Source organism: Tiliqua scincoides, chromosome 3, assembly GCF_035046505.1.
Source record: "Tiliqua scincoides isolate rTilSci1 chromosome 3, rTilSci1.hap2, whole genome shotgun sequence".
Lineage (NCBI taxonomy): Eukaryota > Metazoa > Chordata > Lepidosauria > Squamata > Scincidae > Tiliqua > Tiliqua scincoides.
Window position 1 is genome coordinate 113,478,450 of NC_089823.1, and position 21,211 is coordinate 113,499,660.

At 41.0% G+C, this 21,211-nt stretch overlaps 1 protein-coding gene across 1 annotated transcript in view; it reads left to right on the forward strand.

Moving 5' to 3' along the window:
- Nucleotides 1–21,211, forward strand: part of MYCBP2 (MYC binding protein 2) — a 187,656-nt gene that overhangs the window by 118,957 nt on the left and 47,488 nt on the right. Inside the window, exon 56 of the mRNA XM_066618790.1 lies at nt 19,404–21,050. Within this exon, the coding sequence (XP_066474887.1) occupies nt 19,404–21,050 (1,647 nt within the window). The remainder of the gene's footprint in view (nt 1–19,403; nt 21,051–21,211) is intronic.

Genomic DNA, 21,211 nt, shown 5'->3' on the forward strand with positions numbered 1-21,211 from the left:
CTGTTGTGTTGAATGTTGTACTGTGTTTAGTACTTGTATATATACTTCTAAAGAACTGAGGCAAACTGTTTAAATGTTTTTGGATATGTTTTTTACAGGAGATTCTATACAATAAAGTATGTTTATGCTTAAATGACCAAACAGTTCTTAAGAATAATTTTAGGCACAGAGTTATAACAGATGGTTGTTTATCTGTTAGCAAGTTAAGACTGAGATTATGATAAACTCATTCAACAGGATGTTCTTGAGTATAGTAGTTCTGGATTGCAGCCCAATTTACTACTTCTGAAGAATGGTGTGAAAATAATGAGCATTTTTATACTTTACAAAAAGCTTACTTTTGTGAAATTTGTTTCACCATGTAAACATAGTTTCCAGAATAAAGTTTCTTGAGAAACCATCAAATGGATTGATTTACATTTCAGCAATCAGAATCACCACTGGTGGTATAAATATAGTTTGCCCTACAAAAAGTAAAGTTATACCTTAGACTTGTTGATAGTTTCTTGACAACACTCCCCAAATGCCTTTGTTCAGTACAGCTATGCTTCATGATACAAGAGTTCTGTCATAAAAGCAGCATATTGTGGCTACCATACCAGCATGTGAGAATTGGAGTGAACTCGAAAGAGATTTCTGAATTAGAAATTTCACAAGAGAGATTTCTGAATTAGGATTAGGCCATGAAAAATTTGGAGAGAGAATAAGATTTCATCACTATACTCCTAGGTTGAAGATTGCATTTTTGCAAGTTAGAATTTGGCATATGTAACCATTCTCCAGTGGGTCCAGGGTGGGGCAGTATTTACTTCTTGGAAATGTGTCCTCTTGCTTGGCAGGCAGTGTACATCAGCAAGAGTGACAACTGGGGACGGTCTTCCTCTAAGCTCTCAGATAACCAAGAGCAGGGTTCTGGCATAGCTTGTATTTGAGCTGTAGTAACACTATTAACTTTTCACAGCTTATTTCTTTTCTGAAAGGGAAGTGGTTTCTCCTCCTATTCAGACTATTTATGCTTCTACAGCCCTGGATTGGGCTGCTCAATTTCCCTTCTTCCTGGAACAAAGAGGGTAAGCAGTTGGCACTGAGGCAGGTGAGCACTGCAGTTTGCTTCATATCTTCCCTCACTTCCTTTCCTTTTCACTAGGAGCAAGGCTAAGCAGCTCCACAAAGTGGGAAAATAGAGCTGAAGCAAAGGAGGCTGGAGCGCCTCCATTTGCTCCACACTTTCCTTTGCCTCCCCACTCTGTTCCAGGAGGAAGGCATAGTGGCTGCTTGGTTGCAATGATCTGTTAACTCAAATCATGTTGCTTGGCCAGACCCCATACTATCTTCTAGTCCTTCACAACAATCAGATGTCATTTTCATTGTTATGATGGAGGCAAGTGATGGTGATTGCTCTCCTCATTGACAGTTTAGGAACCAACTTCCCTCCTGGTTCATCAGCTGTATTGTAATATCACAAAATGGTTTTCATGAGGCTCTTCTTGTTTTGCCATCTCATTCGCCTCAGCAGTGTGTTGACTCCTTTCTGTGTTTTTCCATAAATGCCTCACAGAGGCAAAGCAGGCACATTGGAGAAGGATGACAGCTCTGTCTTCCTTCTCTCCTGAGCAGGTAGCTCTTCCTTTCCTCTGTGAGATACAGGGTTGGGGTATAAGTGCTAAACAGTTTTACTGAGGCCTAGTCTCAGTACAGTATCATGAAAAGCAATGGCTGCTTCTTGTTCTTTTCCTCTTTCTGAGCAAGTACCTCCTCCTCCCTTTATGTGTCAAAGATACCGAACACTACTAATGAGGCCAAGTGGTTCATGCATGATAAAACGGAGAAGACAAATTTTGTGTCTTCTCTACTGAGCAGGCAACTTTCCCTTCCTCTCATGAGGTGCAGGGTTGAACTAAAGTAAGTGCTGCTAAGCAGCAGTTCTGAGGCCTAGCTTTGAGGTACAAAAGCAATGGAGAAAGGAATAGCAACTCTCCATCTCCCCCCTCCTCTCCCAAGTGAGCACCCCCTTTTTTTCTCTTAAGCACAGGCTGGAGTGTGGCAAGAGCCAGACAACATTACAGATGCCTAGCCCTTGAGGTGCAAACTCAATTGGAGAGGGATAGAATTTCCCTGTTTCTCTTTGCTTCTAACCCAAAAAAACCTCTCTTCCCCTTCTTGAGATGCAGAATTTGGATGTGATAAGAACCAAATGGCAGCACTGAGCCTCAGCAATTTAGACACAAACAAAATGAAGAATCTCCCTCCTAGCCTAAGGAAGTTGTCCATTCTCCTCCTCCTGAGATAGAGCCTCAGGTTCATGGATTGGCCATTCTGTCACTGAACCTATTTGAGGAGTGGTGCCTATGGTACACCTGATCATTTTATCAGCACAGAGAACCTTTATGTCCATCTCTTGGTCTCTTAAGAATTTCTTGGGGAGAAACATCTTACAGGAGGTTGGGCACATGAAAAAAGTCCTTATTTTTGCCTGGCCCACAGGTATGCACATTTGGTCCCTGTTATATATATGCAACGTTGGGCAAAAATGACTTAAAGCTAAATTGCTAGGACCAGATAATATTCCCAAATTGCTAGCAATTCTCATCCTTCTGGCCAACCTCCCCAAAGAAATAAGGGGATACGTTCAGATAGAACACAGATGTATGTAAGAAAATTGATTTTTTTACGTGACACACATGAGAGCACAAGAATAGCCCTGCTAAATCAGGCTAAGGGCCCATCTAATCCAGTGACTCACCACAGTGGCGTAGCTAGGTCATTCAACACCTGGGGCCCACAAACTTTTGTCACCTCCCCATATGACAAAATTAATTTGTGAGTGGGTAAGCGCACCCACCAGGATGGGGACTGAAATTTGGTGCCAGTTGCATTGAAAGCCCAGTTCTACGTAGAAGGTAGATCAGGGGCTCCAAGTTCAGACAGGAGCCCAGGCCTTCCTGCCTAGAAGGGGGCTCTAGATAGCAGTCGGATTTGGAGCCCAGGTCTACCCAGCAGGTACATCTGGACTCCAAGTCTGGATGGGAACCCAGGCCTACCTGCCTAGAAGAGGTCTCCAGAGGGCGATTGGAATGGGAGACCAGGTCTACCTACCCAGCAAACCTTGGCCCGCCTGGTTGACCTGGGCTCTGGAATTATGTAGTGCTCATGCCCCCACCAAACACAAACACTGAATCCAACCCTGGTGTCACTCCCCTAGAGTGTGACTTTGATAACACCTTATTGGTTCCATGCTGTGGCATAGTAACATCTCATTGGCTCTTTGGACAATCAGCGTCATTGGTCCACTTTTTGTTACATAAGACAGTTGCATTTTTGTTTCTGTTTTTTTGGCCGTAACTTTTGATAGAATGGAGATATTTCACTCCAGTTTGTTTCACTGTATTCCGCTGTAAACTATGCATCAAATAGTGTATATAACATGTTGGTATTATTCCTAACAACCGCGGTATGAGCTATTTTGGTCACTAGTGATGTCACACCCCCCCCAGGGTGGCACTTGGGGTGGAGCACCCTCCCACCCCCCACTTGCTTTGCCAGATGACTCACCAGATGTCCCTGGAAGAATCCAAGACAAGGTACCAGTATCTTATTCCCTCTTTCGCAAACCTCCATGCCTCTTGTGTTCCTCGGACATACACCCCCAAAGTAGATGTCCTAGGTTCACAGAGACCCATAGGCAGCCTAAGGGCATAAGTAAATACCATTTTCTGCCCCAAAGTGACAATAGCAGCAACGGAATCCACATATAAGTGGCATTGATGGATCCTTCAAAAGTGCATGTCTACAAATTATTCCTTCACAGAAAGTCTACAGCTAGTCCTACTTCAGCTCTGAGGATTACCTTGGCCAGAGAGAGCACGTACATTTCCTACCGAGACACTATCCATCTTGAGTCTCATTCAGGAAAGGAGAGAGTGATATTCAAAACTATTTTGTTTGCCTCATTGGCTACCCTGTTTTTAATCCTGGTAAGAACTGTTCTTCCCTTGCAGTTGGTTAGAGATGGCTATAGCCAAGAAAGCTTCAACTAGTTGGGATTGAAGGCAACCAGCTTAACGTTCTGTGACTTCCAGAATTTTATCGTTACAGCAGTTCTAATCTGTTTGACTAGCATGTCTGCAAAAGCCTGTGAAAATAATCAGAAGCTGTGGGGGGGGGGGGAGGCACGCATTTTTTCCCCAAGTACTCTGCATGTTACATCCAGCATCTCCATTTATTCAAGTAGAAAATAGTAAACCTCAGTTAACCAAATAAAGAATAAAATACTTTTGTTAAAAGTCATCTGTATTGCAGTGTTGCGGTGTTCAGTGTGAAGGGTAAGATGTGAACCCAAATCAGTCCTTGTTTTAACTCCTCACTCATATGTATACAGGTGCAGCCTATTTATACATGGATTTTTTATTTGATGGATTTAACTCAACACAAAATGGCCCCTGCAAATGAGAAGGAATTTGCTGATCCCTGGAGAAGGGAAAAATGCATCCCTTTAAAATCACAGTTTAAAAAAACTGCTTTTTACCATTGTAGAGAGTTTTAGAGAGTTTAAAAAACTGAACAGTCCAGTCCTTTAACAATAGCCTCCTTAATGAGAGAGCGAGAGGGCAGCTGGCTGACAATCCGTCAATCCTTCTCTCTCCCTTCCCCCTGAGCAAGAAAGGTGATCATTTTGCATTGGTGAAGGGAGGGGCTGAGTGAAGCGCCTTTGTAAGCTCTTGGAGGATGACTGATTGATGGATTGTCTTCTTAATGACTCTTATCTCATATCACAAAGGTCAGCAAGGCTGTTTTTAAATCACTGGAGCAAAGAAACTTTGTTTTTTAAATTACGTATTTGCTATAGTGCGTTTTTTGTCATCCACTTGAGTGCTTGGGACAGAACCCACGGAATAATGAGGCTCAACCTGTATAAAGTTCTTAAAAGTGGAGAACCTGACAATCGGACACAAAAATATAAGCAAGTGAACTCTGATTTATCTCTTTCAGCATCTTTCAGAAAAAAGTGCGTTGTAGCAGTGGAGAGAACCCTGGAAATTAGACAGCGACAATAGATATATATATATAGAGAGAGAGAGAGAATACAAACAATTTTTTTAAGACTTTTGAAAACAAGGGCATGATTTAGCCAACATTAAACACTTTTAATATTAATTCCCATGGGAAAGATGTGCTTAATGTTGGCTAAATCATGCTCTAAAAGTATACCGATAAGGTATGCATTGAACATTGTGTTAACCAGGTGTTGCTTCAAGTTCAGTGTCACATTCTTGAGAAAAAGTCATGTTTCATGAGTATTTTGGAACATAAATTTCTTTTTTTTTAAAGTTCAGATGTTTTCTCAGTAAAATAAAACAAAATTCCCATTCACTTCTGTTGGAAGCATCACCTTCACATCAACTATTCATTAATTCATGATTCCAGTAAGCTTTCTTTTACCTTTTGCTGGACAGATTTATAGTGTGTTCGTACTTGAGTCTTTGTTGCACTTTTTATTTTTTGGATTTATTCCTTGGTTCATTCTCCTTGTGTGTTTTGAAGTGCTTATGTGTAAAGAGCAGTGCAGCAATAATAGAAGTACAGACCAAGTTGTCTGTACCTTTCAACTGGTATATGTTGTACCTACTTTTAGGTAATTGTACTTAAAATGTATGTGTATCAATCAGCACAACATCTGAAGGACTTGGGGTAGTGCCCCTTGGTCATAACTGTCAATAGACTGCAAGGGACACTGCAAGAAAAATTGTACCTATCCTCATCTAAATAGTCTAGAACAGAAATGCCTATTGGGGAAATCACCCTTAATGAGATACATGCTGCAAATATTGGGGACATGTCTGCAAAAATGACTTGTGCTGATGGACTGTATTCTCATAAATCTTTCCAGATCTCTTTTATGGCATAGAATAGTACAGCAGTTCTCAAACTCACTGGGAGTTCGAGAACTGCTTGTAAGTACTCGCAGGGGTGAGGACTGGGAGCAGGATGTGCCCTGGCCATGTCGCAGCGATCACGGCACCGTGGGTACCCAAAGTTTTGCCTCGTTACCTGGGGGTGGTCAGCAAGCCTTTTAGAGGGTCCGGAAGTCCCACAGCCCTCTCTGCGGGTCTCCCCCAAGTTTTGTTTCGCTCTGATCTGCAGGTCTGAGGGACTTCCAATTTGCCCCAAGCATCTACTGGTAAACTGGAAGTCTCTCTGACCTGCAAATCAGAGCAAAACGAAGCTTGAGGAAGATCTGCAGAGGGGGCTGCGGGCCTTTTGAACCCTCTCTGAGGCTTGCTGATCCCCCCCAGGTAGGGAGGCAAGCCTCTGGGTGCCCACAGCGCTGTGATCCCTGCGGCACTGGGGTACTCATTCTTGGGTTACTCCTCTTAAGGGGAAATGGCCCGGTTTTTGTTCCTATAGTGGGTTGTAACCCACCACCACATCCATAAGTATTACTGTCTGCTGCTCAGTAAGATACTGGAACCCAGATGTTGCACTTGAAAGTCAGGCTTTCCCAATTTAGTTACTTTCTGAGTTAGGTATTCCAAGGTGGTAGAGTAAATGTTAATTACAAATACCTTATAGCAGGGGTGGTCAAACCGCAGTTGATGGGCCGCAAGTGGTACATAACATGCAGCTCTTAGAAATATGTTGTCTAAGCTTCTTTGTGCATCACAATTAATATAAAAGTTAAATAAGAAATTTTCAGTCTTTATAATTATTTACTAGGTATTAACTGAGGCTCGCTGGATTAAAACATAAGTTTAATGTTCATAGTGAGTAGAAATGTTTAAGAATTGAAATGTTTCTTAAACATTGTGGGCCTCAGGCACCTGAAGTTTATCATATGTGGTTCATATATTTAACACAAGTTAAGCAAGTTTGGTCATCCCTGTCTTAGTGTCTTTTTCATACAGTAAATGTTAGTTGTTTATGGTCTTGTAGTCTTGTTATCCCTGCAATTTCAGAGGCTCCTTCCATTCCTGGAATAAACCTTTCTGAGCAGTTTGGACCCAAGCCTGTAACATTCAACTCAATATAAATATTTGCATCTTTTTAGATTGTGAGCCCTTTTGGGACAGGGAGCCATTTAGTTATTTGCTTTTTCTCTCTAAACTGCTTTGTGAACTTTTAGTTGAAAAGCGGTATATAAATACTAATAATTAATAATAATATTGTACCAAGTGCTGAGGAGTGAGAAGCCGATACTATCAAAGGTGGCCGAAGGATAGCCATTTGCTTCTAGAAAAGCACCTCTTTGATACAGCATCAACTTGTAACTTCCCTATTCCCATCCCCTATTGTCCCAGACTGGCCTTATTTTTAAGAGGCAGCATACAGGTCCAACCTTGTTATACACGTATTTGACTCAACGGCCACTGCAAATGAGAAGGAATGTGCTGATCCCTAGAGAAGGGGGAAAATGCATCCCTTTAAAATCACAGTTTAAAAAACTGCTTTTTACCATTGTAGAGAGACACAACCATGCAAGCAATTACAGGTATTTTTCACCTGTGGAAAAATCCATGTATTTTTCTATCTCAATGCGATAAGGGCCCTTTAAATTAAAGGAAAACAGTCCTTTAACAATAGCCTCTTTAATGCAAGAGAGGGCAGCTGGCTGACAATCATTCTCTCACACAGCTTCACTCCAAGGGACTCCTCTCTTCCCCCTGAGCACATGAAAAAAAAGATAATCTCTTTACCAAGGGTAAAGGGAGGGGTTGGCTAGGAGTGAAACCTTTCTAAGCACCTAGAGAGAGACTGGTTGAAGGATTGTCTGCTTAATGACTTTCTTACATCATAAAGGTCAGCAGAGCTGTTTTTAAAGCAAAAGGACATTGTTTTTTAAATGGATTTGCTTTAGTTCGATTTTTGCCATCCACCTGAGTTCTGGGAAGGGAACCCTCTCAAATACTGAGACTCAACCTGTATTTCTCTTTTGTCCCCTCCCTCAGTTATTCTACTGGAGCACAAAGGTGACATAGAGCATTGCTATTGGAAGAGACAAGTATTTATTTTAAGCATTTGTAGCCATGAAATCATAACAAATTAGATGGAGATGCCTACTTTTGTGACTCATTTTTCTTTTTCTTCTCCTTACCAGGTAGTTGATGTTCTTGTGGCCTCTTTGGGTTGGGGTGGCACAGTTCTTGCTTACATGGCACCAAAGGTGAACATGGTGACTGTCTTCACCTTGCTGCCTTTTCCTTCATGTCTCACCAGGCAGTTGGTGTATTTTATAGGCTGTTGTGACAGTGACGTGAGGAGCACAGTTCAGGCTTTCTATTTCCCAGGGCAGGAGTAAAGATTGTAATCTTGTCAGGTGCTTTATCACTAGACATAACTAGGTTACTGTTCTTTCAGATGCAGTGTTTGGGAGGAGAGTATCCTGAAAGTATCCTCACCCTTAAGTTAGATGGTCCATCCTGGTTGATGACTGCTTTTATACACCCTGAAAGTGAGAGGCTGTCAGTGTCTATCTGTCCATGAAAGCAACTTTGACATTATAAATATCCATTCTTGAGAGCCACCAGAAGGCAGTCTCTGCACTGATCTGAATGTTTTTATCTTAGGCCACAGTTAGATGCATGTGGAAGAAGTGGGTAGGGTATTCCAGGGATATCCCTCTTCTCTGCTTTTAGCAGTTGCTATGTTCTCTACACACAGTGTTTCTCAGATGGTGGGTCAGGACCCACTAGGTGGGTCGCAAACCAATTTCAGGTAGGTCCCCATTCATTGCAATATTTTATTTTTAATATATTAGACTTGATGCAGGTGTGTGAATGCATTTGGGAAAATGTGACAGATCTGTACTTTGAACCAGCTACTATGTATATGCTTTTGACAATGATAGTAAATGGAACTTACCCCCTGTGTAAGTGTGAGTAGGATTGCAGCCTAGGATTGTTAAAAATTTTGATTGATGATGTCACTACTAATCATGACATCAATTTCAGTGGGTCCTGACAGATTCTTATTCTAAAAAGTGGGTCCCTGTGCTAAATGTTTGAGAACCACTACTCTACAGGGTTTGTTTTGTTTGTTTGTTTAAACTTTCTGCCTCTGTCAGGCAGAACCTTGAGAGGGCAAGGGATGCAGTTTCCCTGGTAAAATTCTTCCCTGTCATGAACAGATAGGAAGTGCTACCTTGGAAATGAATTATTGCTCTATGGCTGCCTCCAAGGAAAGGAATATGTAGTAAATCAGAATTTCCAATATGTAAAATTCCTAGATCTTTTTACAGAAATCATGTTTTGGTTAACATCTGTAAAATGAGAGAAAACATTTACTGAGGAATAAAACATTTACCACTTTGAAGTAATATGTGTCTCTCCTAAATAGGGGTGTTCTAATGCTGTGTATGCTGTTCGAAAGCAGTGCATATAATAACAAATAGTTAATGCTTAAATGTTGTGTTGTGAGAAATAGGACATGTAGGTCATTGAAAACTAAGTTGCAATATTTAGCATCTCCTGGACTAAAGGGTTGCTCCCTCCCTCTCTCTGTATATATGTTTTTGTATTAGAACATTACGCCTAACCTTGTGAGTACCCCCCCAAAAACCTCACCATAACACAAACAGAGTTGATCATCATCACTCTATCCTACCACTTGCAGCCACTTGGAGAGTCATGGAGGCATTCTGAACACTTGTAGCCCCTTGGAATTGCTGCTGGGCTCTGCCTGTTAATAAAAAAGAGAAGTGCAATAGGCCCATTAACCATTTCAGTTTAGTAGAGTTTAATTTCAATTTAATAGAATTTTCTAGATATCAGAGTGCCAGATACTACAGTTGCTGAATTGCTGAATACAAAATATTGATAGAATTTACTGGCTGGCTGTGATGTTTACGAAGAACTATTTTCAGTTATGAACAAAAACACACCTGCAGTTTTTGACCTACATTTTCTTATTCTCAAGGGAGGTTGTTTGTTGTTTGAGTGTTCTAGTAAACTTATTTGTGCTGTTGCCTAACTCCCAATTCTGAAGTCTTTTTTTTAGCACAGTGTCTAAAGAGCATCTAAACATTAGTTTTCTCATCTAATAATGTTTCTTTTTTAAGGTTATGGTTCATTTTTGTTCTCGTTTTTGAAAAGAAAATATAGAAGAGCATTTGGGAAGAAAGTCTTATGAATCACTTGTACATCTAGTTTGTCACTTTCCCCCTTCACCTGAAAACATTTGGTTGAACCATCCATACTTCTGCCAAAATATTTCTGGATAATTGCATCACTTTATAGACTGTGTCTTGTTAATGAAGTAATATTTAGTTACAAGAACGCAGATGAGTGCAGGTTTTAGCATTACTTACTTTCAAGTAAACTTCATGCAGCACTTTTTGTAAAATAACAGGTTGTAGTTTTGACTGTTTTGCCCACTGCAGGTGACCAACTGAGTGCCATACTGAATTCCATTCAGTCACGGCCTAGTCTCCCAGCTCCTTCCATCTTTGATCAAGCTGCAAAACCTCCCTCTTCCCTAGTCCACAGCCCATTTGTGTTTGGACAGTCCCTTTCCTTCCAGCAACCTCAGCCACAGCTTCAGAGTAAGTCTGTCAGCCTTTCCTGCCTCATCAGTCCATTTCTGAAGCATTGTCATTGCTGTAACAATCTTAGTTGCTTACCAACTGCTAATCAGCCATCCAACAACCTTCTGTTTTTGTTTTCTTTTGTCTCTTTTGTTGCTTTCCATGACTTTGAAGCAAACACCTGTCTTCCCACAATTATTCAGAATTGGTACACTGATCTTCTGTGTATGTTCTGTAGTATAGAAGATGTATAAATATTTTTTTTTATTTTCCTTTGGAATTTTCATTCAGTTAAGGCACTTAAAATGCTATTGTCACTGTAACACTTGAAAGAATTTAAAATGTACAATGGTATACTTGTGCTGTATTACATGGACCTGTGATGATTTGCCCTAGGGATTTGTCATAAAATCTTGTATTCCAAGCCCTTGATAATTACTGTGTTTTCCCTTCTTTTCTTTCAATTTTTCTGAACTCCACAATGAGAAAGTTCACCAATAATGAAATAGCATAACACTTTGTTCCCATTTAATTTGGGGGGGAGGTGATTGTAGTCTCACATGATATTGACATAATTTGGTATTACAGCTCCTTTAGATTGTTTCGAGGTCCAGTTCTACTCTAGCTGGCCATCACAAAAGCACCATTAAGTACTTTGCCATGGTACGGAGGCTGAGCATGCTAGCACGAAGGCCAAGGCTTTCGCTCGTGTGCTGGCACAATGGAATGCCCTCCTGACCAGGTGAATCCCCACCTGGGCCTAAGCCACTGATATAGGTCTCACAGACTTGCACCAGCCATATGGCTCGCGCAGGTCCAAGTAGTCCCATTGGGCGGGCTGGTACTTTCCCCACGGCAAGGAGGCAAATGTCCTCTTACCCTGAGGAGTCCTGTGTGCTAAATTCCTCCACAGGATGCAGCATATCCTGTGCTGGCCCCATTGCATTGGCATGAGGGAATGCCTGTATCAGGCTGCCCGTAAGTTAACTGTTCAGGTTAGTAGACTTGGGGCTCAATCCTAACCCACTTGTCAGCACCATTATAAGGGCAATGCAGTTCCAAGGTGAGAGAACAAACATTCCTTTACTTTGAGGAGGCCTCCATGAGTGCCACCCAACTGTAGGATGCAGTATAAGTTCCATTGGCACAGGTATACCAGTGCTGGAAAGTTGGTTAGGGTTTGGACCTTATTCTGACTGTCCTTGCCAGTTAGGCAGATATACTAATTAGAGAGGAAGCACGAGTTGGTATTCCAGATAGCTCTTTGAAAATAAGCATACATTAACACCAAAAAGTACATGATAAACTGTCTGCCTACTCTGAAAATTAGATGTGCTTGACAGTTGTTGCCTTGGAGCAATTTTCTAAACTGTATACACTCTCTACTCGACCCTGAAATGAGGCACTATTGTAATGTCCTTCCCCTAATGAAGGTTGCAAAATTTAGTAGAGCTTGAAATATTAAAGAAATATAGGCCTTACTTGAGTGGAACTTGGAGAGAACAGACTACTCTTAAATAGCTGTCACAGGTTTGTGTGCATCCCTGTCCCCATGTCAGTGTGTAAGGAAATAATAACTGGCCTCCCTATGAGGAAACTGATGACCTTCAGAAATTGGAAGAAGTACCATTGGGCCTATGAAGCCTGTGAAACCCCCCTGGTTTGTGGCAGTGTTAATGGTATCCAGTATAGTTGTCCAAGGATATATATGATTGAGGATAATAGATACTCTGAGATGACATCAGAAGTACATATTGAAGAAAGTGGGAACCTTAATCAAATGAATAGAAATGGAAATGTGGCAAAGAAGGAGTTCAGGAGATCTCTACACTTCTTTGCTTTTAGGACCTCCTTTTTTGTTGTTTATGTGTTTCCTTGCTCTTGAGACATGAGTTTCTCTGAGAGGCACTCAACAATGTGCAGATATGAGCTCCTCCCCTATACAAGAACTATGTCTGGTAGAAGGGAAGGAATCCTCGGGAGGGGCTCCACCTGGACCCTTCGAACTCAACCAGAGCAATGCTCCAGTCATGTCTGGAGGGTGTTCTGAAGGCGAGGGAGGTAGTGTGAGACCTCATTGGCCCCCAGAATGCCCATTTCTGACAAAAAAAAAAAAGACTTCCAGTTTCCCTGATAAACTGAAAAATGATGGTTTATTGCCCTTTATAAGGCTTTCTGAGGCCCAGGGAAAGCTCTCCCCAACCTTCAGCACACCTTCCGAATGCAACCGGAGCACAGCTCTGGTGGAGCCGTAATCTGCAGATTCAATCATCTGCAGATTTCAGTATCCACAAGGGTTCCAGGAATGAAAGTCCTGTAGATAACTAGGACTGCCTGTACTTCACCTAGAGATTTTAATAGAATGCCTTGGTGTTCTGTAAAATATTCAGAGTTTTCAAACACTGCAAAATCAGCTTATTTCATCCCAACCTCATGCACTTGCCTAGGGATTTTAATACCATATAGAACATCTGCCATGTTTTCAGCAAAGTATTCCACACAGTACCTTAGCTTCACACAATGGCCTTAACACACTAGGTAAAACTACAGAATACCTAGGAAATGTGTACAGATTATTTTATTTTTATACATTGTCTTGAAGTTTTAGGCATGCTACAGAATATGTAGACATTCTGTTCAACACCTTAGTTTCACACAATGCTGGTAACGTATGGATTAACTAGAAGTCATAAACCCTCTTATAATGAGGAGTGTTAAACCCAGTGAATGTCTGTAGTTACGGAAAGAAGCACAATGGTCACTAAAATTACAAAATATTTCTTCTGCAGGTTTCGGAGAAAATATAGATGAACATGTACATGGTTGTTAGAGATGGTTTTCAAAACATCTTGAGATACGATGTTTTGGGATACAATCAGTTTTTTCTTCTTCCTTTCTCCTTTGGATTGATTTGAGAGCTTTTTATAAGTGTCTACAAACTTGTTGCATGAGATTTTATATCTTTAATTGATTTCTATGTCTTATAGGAACATCATATTTCACCATTTGTAGGGTTAATTTTTATTCACTTACTCACTTTGCATCCTTTCAGTTTAATGAGCTTTTTTCTTCAAGTCAGGATACAAGCCCCCCCCTCTCCTTCCCTCTCTGTGAGAGAGAGAGAGAGCGAGAGCACTTGCATGTAAATACATACATGAGGTCCCTTGGTATCCACTGATTTGACTCACCACTGTTATCTAGGTGCACCTTTAAATGCCTTGTAACAAGGAAAAAAGAACCTAAATCCCATTTCCTAAATCCCATTTCCTACTTTCCCACTGTTAAATAATTTTTTCATTCCATTAGATTCCATTATTCACCTCATCTACTGGCTGAATGCAATACAGTGTCTATACCAGTGGTGCCCAAACCCTGACCAGGGGCCATTTGCAGCCCTCGGAGACCCCAATCCGGTCCACGAGGAGCCCTCAGTCTCCAATGAGTCTCCGGCCCTCCGGACACTTGCTGGAGTCTGGGTTGGCTCAACATGACTACTCTCAGCGCGAGGGCTGACTGTTTGACCTCTCATGTGAGCTGCAGGCCAAAGGCTTCCTCTGCTGCTTGCTATTTCATGTCTGTGAAGCAGCAGCAGCAGCGGTAAGGCTGGCCTTGCTTTGTGCAAAGTCTTTTATAGACCTTGAGCTATTGTGAGACCTTCATTCGTTCATGTAAGTTCCATCTCTAATATATTCATTTATTTAAATTTTAAATGTAAATTAATTCTTTTTTCCCGGCCCCCAACAGAGTGTCAGAAAGATAATGTGGCCCTCCTACCAAAACGTTTGGACACCCCTTATCTATACCAGTGCATTCTGGGACAACAGTAGAGGAGCAAGAAACATGGAAAGGGGTTTTTGAAGCTATTTTTCCACTGATTTGGTATTTATTGATCTTTTTATCCACTATGGGTTCTGGAATGCAACCCAAGTGGATAATGAGATACAACGTGTTTATATTTGTGCATCCTACCTGGATGCAAAAAATTCATTGGGCAATGGGATGCAATTAATCATCTATTTGGTGAAATATGATATTTCTGGAATATATCAGAAATATTTGCTGTTCCTGAAAGTTACAGTTTGTTAACAACCCCAGTATCGATTCACTGTCTCAGATAGGTACACTTGAGGAAGGACTAACTTCTGTATCAATATGGTTTAGGGTGCAATCTTATTCTGCGCTGGAACAGGCAAGCCAGGACGCTTTCGCTGTATCCAGTGCAAGATAGGGCACCACAGTGGCTCAACCGAAGGTAAGGGGAAACTTTCCCTTACCCCTGAGTGAGCCACTGCAGCCCCTATGAGTCTTGTCAGACTTGCGTCACCTCCTGAAGTGGCACAAGTCCGAGGAGAGCGGAGCAGCTTGAATGCACTGCTCAGGGAATGGGTTGGGATCCGACATAACTGCCAGGTCCCAGTCCCGCCTTCCACTCCCTGCATGCTGTCCCCCCACCCCAGAATGCCTCCCTCCCGCCCCCTCCCCGTCCACCTCAGAGCCTTGCATCAACCAAGCTCAGCCAATGCAAGACCTAGTCCCTCAGTCTGCGTGGAGGCTGAATTAAGCCACCGCAGACCGGTCACTGCCGCGGGCTGGCCTCACCAACTTACGAGGAGGTGCAAATGTGCCACAGCGACCCTCCTGGGCCGGCGCAAGGGACTTGCACCGGCCCAGGGGCATCTCAGGATCACGCCCTTAGTTATATAAATTCCCCCCCTCATAGCCTTATGGTTTTGTAATATGCTAGAGGCAAGGGCAATATTTTGACATGTTGTTTTTTTTGGTTATTTGGTCTATATTTTGTGTGCTTTAACATAACTTTTGAAGTTTTTTGGGTCACAATTTAATTGGTTTGTGAATATTTAAAAATCTTTTTTCATGTGGTCAAAGGATTGTTGTTAAATTTTGCACACATTTTTGATGGGAGTACTTTGATTAAATATTTTCTTGTTATTCTTAGGGCCCAATCATATCCAACTTTCCAGTACTGATGCAGCCTCAGTGCAACCCTGAAGTAAGGTAACAAATGTTTCCTTACCTTGAGGAAACCTCCATGAGTGCCTCCCCCCCCCCCCGCAGGATGCAATGTATGCCCCATGGACATGGCTGCATCAGCACTCAAAAGTTGAATACAACTGGGCCATTAGGGTTTGATTTATATCTATTTCCTAGCCTGTTTCATGCGCTCAAGTGTATATTTTCTGGATATTTATAGTTTGCTTTTTATTATCGCAACGAGAGATATTTGCCTAAACATTAGACTTCCAATGATACCTTATAATACCTTGTAAAAATGCTTTTTTTCTGTACCTGTTTGGGGTTTCCTCCTCTGTTTTGCTGCACGTCTCATTACACAGGCCTACAAAATTGAGGGTCAGAAAAGTTTTTCCCAAACTTTTTGATGGTTTGATACAAATTTGGGGTGCAGATTCCAGAAATGGCATTCATTTTGCCCTATCACATATAGTTTTGGAGATATAGTATAGCCTCCTTAGTGAATGGTTCAAGCAGCTTTCTCATGAGGAAGCTGTGGTGTAGGCATCTTCATGAGGAAGCTGCTTGAACCATTCACCAAAGAGGCTATGCTGTGTCTCCAAAACTAGACATGATAGGGCAAAACAATGCCATTTTTGGAATCGGCACCCCAAATATACCCAGGAATTGGTGTAACGTTTAAAGAAGCAAAATGTGTGGCCTGTGTTATCAACCAACTTTGACTTTTTCTTATTCATACTAAGAGTTTGGTTGTCTGTTATTTTGAATTGACTTATCACAATGATTTTACTTAATAACAGTGGGTGATTAGGGTCTTAACAAAAAAGCTTAAATATATCTCAGTGAACTGGGGTGGCATCCCAACTAGCTCTTCTGCTGTTGGGAGCTTCCTCTACCAGCATGAGCTTTTTTCATGAACAGAAGGAGTATTCTACTCACAGAAAGGGTTTTGACACGATTGAAACACTGTTCTACAGTGGGAGCTTTCCACAAGTGGGACTTGTGGAGAGAGCTCCTGATGAAAGAAGCGCAAGTTGGGATGCCACTCTTAGAATCTGTCACCAACACTTGGAATATGACATCCATCAGAATTGGGGGAAGTAGAGAATGTGAGCAAGAAGCAGTTTGAATTTAGACACTAAAAGATAATCTGAAGACAACCAAAATCTTACGTAGTTCAACGTTCTGTTTTCCACTGTGGCCAACCAGGTGCTTCGTGAGAACTAAAAAGCCAGTAGATGAAGGCAGTAACCCTCTTCTTCTGTTGCTTCCCAGCACCTGACATTCAAATGTGTATTGCCTCTGAACCTGGAGAGACAAAGAGCTGGCTGCTGTTTAGTTGTATTGGGTATATAACTTTATAGTTACTATGATTTTTCTATTTTATTTATTTTATCTTGTTTTTATCACCTGTCTTTTGAGGACCCTGTCCTGAAAAGTGGGATATAAGTATGTTAACTAATCATCTGGGGGTCAGGCAGTGCTTTAAGAATATGACGAAGGTCTGGATTGCTTGCTGTAGGTATTACTGCTACCTTTGTGACATGAACTGTAAAAATTTACTTTTAGTAAAGTGGTGTCTTTCAAGCTCACTCTAGAAATTGATACCTTTCTAGTGCTCTGTAAGACTGTCTTTTCCAAGAGCATTGTTTTTATATATATAAAAAATTGAAACATAGTAATCACGAAGACTTCCTTTTGGAGGAAAATTAATTATTTTAATACAGCAAAGCTTTGACAGTTTACTCGACAAACGTCACTGAATCTGTGATCTACAAAGTGATGTGGGCTCACCTACTGTGTAAACTATTGCCAGTAAAATAATTGATGCTGATTTCTTTACTTCATGTGGTGTTGTACTAATAGATTGAATAAAGGGATTTCTAGAGGAGAACTTACAAAAACAGTTAAACCCAATTCAGAAGTAGCAAAAGGATTGTGTAATGCCTGTTTTCCACCTGGTAATTTCTCCTGTTTTTAGAAAGACCTGAGAAAATGCAACGTTCCTGACTAGAGGCAAAGCCAGAAAATGAAATCATGTATTCAACTAAGCTTATGGAGTAGGAGTCAGATCTACAGAATATCTATATTTTGCCAGGAATTAGACTATGAAAGCAATATTAGTAAAGCAATAAATGAACAGAACAAAGCAAAACAATTTATTTGCTGCTGTTCCATTATTTTTGTTAAATCAACCATTTGCAGTCTTCATATGAATTTGCAATTAAGTTTTCTAATATTATGGTGAAAAGTAATATCTAGAATAAATACAGGGTTATTTTAATGCATTCTTAGCACTAAACAAAAGTGATTGAATGTCACTGAGCAGACATGTCTCATCTGAATGGCTTGCTTTGCTTGTTTTTATCTTTGCTGCTTTTCCATTGAATCTGTGCTGCTTCTGTGCCACTGTTTTCCACTGTAGAAACTCCATCCTGCAGCCTTGCTTCTCGTGAGCGCGTTTACAAAAGTAATGATGTAGCTGGGCCTGCCTCTGCTATTTCATCTCTGTCACACAAACTAAAGGGTGGGTACGCATGCCATTGTAGACAGGCTATCCAAAATATGTTGGAAATTCATAAAAGGTGCTTTCTTATTTAAGTCCATCTCATATCCATTCACTATTTTTTAAAAAGCTTGTGCTTAGTGTTTTATTTGCTTTGTTGAATTGTGGTGAATTATTTAATGACTAATGGTAAATGTGGGGGTTCTTTATGAATGTCAGTTGGTGGCATATATCATGTTAGTGTTAAGTTAAAATAGGATTTTAGACAGCACATCAGCAACATTTTCAAGTTCATAAAGCAACTTTGATTATTCTCCATTTTGAAGGGGAAAGAACACAATATTCTGTCTGTCTGAGGTTACAGCAAGTAAGATGATTAGGCTTTGTCTCATAGTTGCATGTTTTACTTCGGACACCAGTATAGTTTTGTTTTATGTTTGGAAGATGTACAGCTAATATGCTGTATGTGCATGTATGTAATAGCTACAAGTGAATGTGACTCTTACACAGCATATCTATAAAACTTCCACGTTAGTCTAAATTTTAAATTGTACTTCATACAATCTGTATAATGTTTACATGGAAAAACAAAAGTTGTAACTAAATTTTCTTGTAACAAATTATATAAGCAGATAAGCAAGACTAACATTCCTTGTATTCTGGCTGATCTCCTTAGTAGTACTTCTTAGAGTGTATTGTATGTTAGTATTCCAAAAACCAATCGTTTTTCTATTTTAAGATCTTGAAATAACTCTCTTCCTTTCGTTGTGTTATTTAGATAGTATATAGGCTTTTCACATGATGCATGCTAATCTTTCTTTAGAATATGTGAGCACAGGAAAAGGTTGAATACCGTTAGTTCACTCAATTCAAATCCTGCAGGTGTATAGTAGTAGGTGTATATAGTAGGTGTATAAAAACCTACTTCCACATGTGGATGCCTTCAATGTTTTTGTGGTGCTACATGGGGGTGTAGCCCCTAAACGGCCTAGCCTGCATTTGCAGTACGGTGTTTCTGTGCACTTGGCTTCATTAAGGTCCCACAGATCTTGAACTACTGTCTGAACTATGTTTACTACTGTCAGTTTGAAAAGGGCTGAGTGGCCATGGGAGATGGACTCCTGCGAGATGGATTCCAGGCCCCTTCTCAAGTGGAAGTTGATCTTAGTTTTCTGTCCTCTGCATATTCATATCTTGATTGGATCTAATTAATAATATAACGTATATGATACCACAAACTCTTTATCTATCTAAAATATGCTACTACTGAGCTTTTATTGGTTTTCAGATGCTGTGATATCTTGAATGTATATGGCCAGTATCTTTGAATTAGAAGTTTGATTTTTGCTTTAACAGTGTCCTTTTTTTATATAAAAATGTATCATACAGGTGACAGAGTGAATTTTACTGCAGCTACCAGACCAATTTCTCCAGCAGGGAAATCAGACATGGCATCAAAATACAGAGTGGATAGCAGGTCACCTAAATCTGATGGGCGTGTGAGCCACACTACTGCAGATCAGAAGAAACAGAGGAATACAGAGGGCTTATCTGCTAGCGAATCTCTGATGCTGAAATCTGATACTGGAAAGCTGAGATCAGATTCTCACAGCAGATCATTATCGCCAAACCATAATACCCTGCAAACTTTAAAACCTGATGGGAGGACATCCTCCAGTCTAAGGGCAGAATCCCCAGGGCCAGGAACTCGATCATCTTCTCCAAAAGCTCTCTCAGCAGGTAAATCCTGCACATCTGGTGTTGGTACTCGCCGATCATCATCTCCTCATGACAAGACTCTGTCTCAGAAGCCCCCAGCCCCTGTGAAAACAAGGGTTGATCCTCCTCGGGAGCGATCTAAATCAGATTCTTATACACTGGATCCAGATACCCTTTGCAAAAAAAAAGTGCCCCTTACAGAACCACTGAGGGGAAGGTCTACTTCACCCAAACCAAAAATTGTATCAAAAGATGGAAAACCTGTGAGTGAAACAGAAAACAGGGCCCCTTCTCCCCACGTTGTGCAAGAAAATCTTCACAGTGAAGTTGTTGAAGTCTGCACTTCAAGTACCTTAAAGACAAATAGCATTACTGATACTACGTGTGAAGATAACACCGAATTCAAAAGTGTGGATGATGGCTCTAATAAAGTTCATTTCAGCATAGGAAAAGCACCACTGAAAGATGAGCAAGATATGAGAGCTTCTCCAAAAGTGAGTCGCAAATGTGCAAATAGGCACACAAGACCTAAAAAGGAAAAATCTGTCAGCCTGTTCAAAAGTGATGGAAGCAGACCAGTAGATCCTGCCAAACAAGCCATGTCTCCCTCTGTAGCAGAGTGTGCCAGGGCTGTCTTTGCTTCTTTCCTGTGGCATGAAGGAATAGTCCATGATGCAATGGCCTGCTCCTCTTTTCTGAAATTTAACCCTGAACTGTCAAAAGAACATGCACCAATTAGAAGCAATCTTGGCCAACAACCTACAGAAGAAAAAGAAACCAAACTGAAAAATAGGCATTCCCTAGAAATATCTTCTGCTCTGAATATGTTTAACATAGCCCCTCATGGGCCTGACATCTCAAAAATGGGCAGCATAAATAAAAACAAGGTCTTGTCTATGCTTAAAGAGCCTCCTCTTCATGAACGATGTGAGGATGGAAAAAATGAAACTACCTCTTTTGAAACATCCAGTCACCATACTATGAAGTCCAAGTCTCCTCTCCCCTTAACGTTGCAGCATCTAGTAGCCTTTTGGGAGGACATTTCTCTGGCAACAATCAAGGCAGCTTCTCAAAACATGATTTTTCCCAGCCCTGGGTCCTGTGCAGTCTTAAAGAAGAAAGAAAGTGAGAAAGATAACAAAAAATCAAAAAAAGAAAAGAAGAAAAAAGAAAAAGCGGAAGCCAGACCAAGGGGCAATCTCTTTGGTGAAATGGCTCAGCTTGCAGTGGGAGGACCAGAGAAAGATACCATCTGTGAGCTGTGTGGAGAATCCCACCCATATCCTGTGACTTACCACATGAGACAAGCTCACCCAGGTAAGATAGTCTTGGCATGAAATATGTCTGCAGTCTGTAAACGGGTGTTGCTGTACAGCACTGTTTCTCAAATTATGGGTTGGGACCCACTAGGTGGGTCCTTAACCAATTTTGGGTGGGTCCTCATTCATTTAAAATTTTTATTTTTAATAGATTAGACT